The 2,608-nt window shown below is 39.9% G+C and overlaps 1 protein-coding gene across 1 annotated transcript; it reads left to right on the top strand.

The window, feature by feature from the left end:
• The first annotated feature begins 1,149 nt into the window (after positions 1-1,149).
• Positions 1,150-2,045, top strand: LOC124326604 (E3 ubiquitin-protein ligase RNF213-like). Its single transcript, XM_046785518.1, has 2 exons — positions 1,150-1,751; positions 1,822-2,045. Exons 1-2 carry the CDS (start codon positions 1,487-1,489, stop codon positions 2,019-2,021), a joined length of 465 nt encoding a protein of 154 aa, XP_046641474.1. The 5' UTR covers positions 1,150-1,486; the 3' UTR covers positions 2,022-2,045.
• The last annotated feature ends 563 nt before the right edge of the window (positions 2,046-2,608 follow it).

Here is a 2,608-nt window from a genome sequence, read left to right as displayed (position 1 = left end):
AAGTACTTACTTGCCATAAGTGTTCGTCTGCAGAAGTAAGTCCTTATTCTTGTTTGTTTATGAATAGTCATAATTTTCATTATCATGGAATATTTTCATTTATTTTTGTCTTTAGGATGCTGTGAAATTAGTGATGCAAGATGAATCTCCTGATGTGGCAAATGATGGGAAAACATCAACTGCAAGCAATGCTGATCAACGTGTTCACAATGCAGTTACCTGGGTTGAGAACCAAAGTTCATGTGCTACTTTGTCCAATGAAAGATGTGGCCTTAGAAACCAAGGATAATGATGGTCAGTTATCAGCAATTTTCATTGAATGTATTTTCACCACTAATAGTATATTCATGCAGAGTCAGCACCATTGACAGCGACAGATATCATAGTAGCCCCATTCATCAAAAATTACCAATTGGTCATAACTGGAAAAAATCAGAATTTTGGGAAATGGAATCAACCGTGTGGCAAATTTGAATCAGTTGTGGCAATCAATGAAGACTTGCACATTTTAAGGGAATTCTTCCTGCTCCTTCCGTCATCGGTACACAATTTAAATTCGTTCGTGCCAACTTAGAAAACCAGAAGATAGAATACGAAGGGGATAGCAAAAGTGAAAATCGAAAGGATGAATTACTACCCGATTCCTTGAATTTTTTCATTTTTAAACCCAAACCCGAATCTGTTTCTAAAAAGTTCTTGGACTTTTTCAAATTTCTGGGCAAGACGAACGTAAAAGAAGAAATAGCTTGTGAATTTTTCAACATTTTGTTTAACCACACGCTCAAAAACATATTACCAGGTATTATTTACATTTCATTAAATTATACGGTGATTGGAACAATAATTCTGTATTTCTATGTTCAAATAGACTGGGATGATGCTTTCGAAGTTTTGGATGATGGACTACAAAAGATGCGACAAGCAGTATAATACGAAGATTCTTCCGACGAATCCCCACAGCTTTTAAATCAATGGATTAAAAAAACAGCTGTTCAAACCAATTTGGATCGTTTGTTCCTGCATATATTAGGGGCATTCAAGAAGAAAGCTGATTTCGGAAGAATTAGAGAAGTTTTGGAACCGAAAAGCAAAGAATTCTCCTTCTATTTGCACAACTTCAACCATTTAAAGCGCAACCATCAAGGCTTTTAGCTTTGCCCAGTCAACTCAAAACCGTGCTCAAACTGACGGCCGAAACTTAGTTTACCGCGTTAACGAGTTACCACTTGCCTTTTATGAACACATCTACGATTTCGGCCATCTGTGCGAAGAAGCTGAGAACACTTACATTGATGGAATTTGTCAGCATGGACTGTCAAAAACACTTTTCAGTGATTCCAATGTCAGATGGTTCACCGACATAATTCAAAAATGTCATCGAGTGGCCAGAGCGTTGAGTGTAGACCAGGAATCAGCCGTATCCCTCCGCGATACTGCTCGAGCTGTTCAACTTTTCTACTGGTTCTGTTCATCGCCAGCCAGCCAAATGTTAACTGAAGGAAATAAGCAAAAAGCAGCCGATTTGTCCATCTATTTAGTCTATGCATTTCGATTCCGGGAACGTGAGATTTTCTTGGAGAACGTTTTTGGAAACAATCAATCCGCATCTAATAGCATGACTAATGTTTCCATAGTTATCACCAAAATGCTATACGAAAAAGCACACGGGGCTTCTATTGGTTCGGGTGCCATCGCCTTGAACGACGCACTTTGTGAGAATCTTTTCGCATTGTACGTTTGCGTCCTAAACGGTAACAACTTTTCTTCTATCAACTTGTGTGATTATTTTTGTGATTTATTCATGCTTTCTTGTACATGTAGGAATCTTCTTAATTATTGTCGGACGACCTGGATCGTCCAAATCCTTATCTGTTGAAATCCTAAAATTGGTGCTTTCCCCTGGAAATTTCGCGCTCCGACAGGAGTTAGGAGACTTGCCAGCATTGAGAGAACTTTATTTCCAATGCTCTCCGATGTCGACTTCCTCTGGATTCAAAGCCCTTTTTGAATCGGCACAATGACTTAGTGTTGACCCGAAGACGATGCTGGCCATGGTGGTGCTGGATGAACTTGGCCTGGCTGACATTTCGCCTGAAAAACCAATCAAAGTGCTACACTCTGAATTAGAACGCCAATCTTTTCTTACTTCTGGTGAAAAACAACAGTCGCAGTACTCGGTGGTTGCTCTAAGCAATTGGGTGGTGGACGCTGCTCAAGTGAATCGAGGTATCCTGATTTTACGTACGCAAGCCGATAAGAGGGATCTACTGGAATCAGCGAAACAATTGACAGATTCTTTGATCAACACATTTGCCAGACATTCGAATAGGGAGCAAATTCGTATTATGTTGACCGAAAATTTAGAAAGTATCGTCAATATTTACCAAGAACTGGATGCAAGAGAAGACATCGGTGGCGGCTATTTTTTCTCCATGAGAGATTTCTTCTTCTGCGTCAAGAATTACGTGTGCTCGGTTTTGGGGTCTTCCAGTAACCTCCACACTTCTCAAGAACTATTGGTTCAGGCAGACATCCGGAATTTTGGTGGCCATGTTAAAGCCCGTGAAGTCGTCAAAAGGGCAATGATGGACAACTTTGATGATGTCTA

This window comes from Daphnia pulicaria, chromosome 2, assembly GCF_021234035.1.
Source record: "Daphnia pulicaria isolate SC F1-1A chromosome 2, SC_F0-13Bv2, whole genome shotgun sequence".
Lineage (NCBI taxonomy): Eukaryota > Metazoa > Arthropoda > Branchiopoda > Diplostraca > Daphniidae > Daphnia > Daphnia pulicaria.
The sequence above is the reverse complement of the archived record's forward strand: the minus strand, read 5'-3'. Positions and strand labels throughout refer to the sequence as shown.

Excerpts from the sequence above, each read along its gene's own strand:
- LOC124326604 (XM_046785518.1), top strand. The coding sequence starts at position 1,487 with ATGTTAACTGAAGGAAATAAGCAAAAAGCAGCCGATTTGTCCATCTAT. Across the intron at positions 1,752-1,821 it reads GTACGTTTGCGTCCTAAACG|GAATCTTCTTAATTATTGTC; the intron begins GTAACAACTTTT and ends TTGTACATGTAG.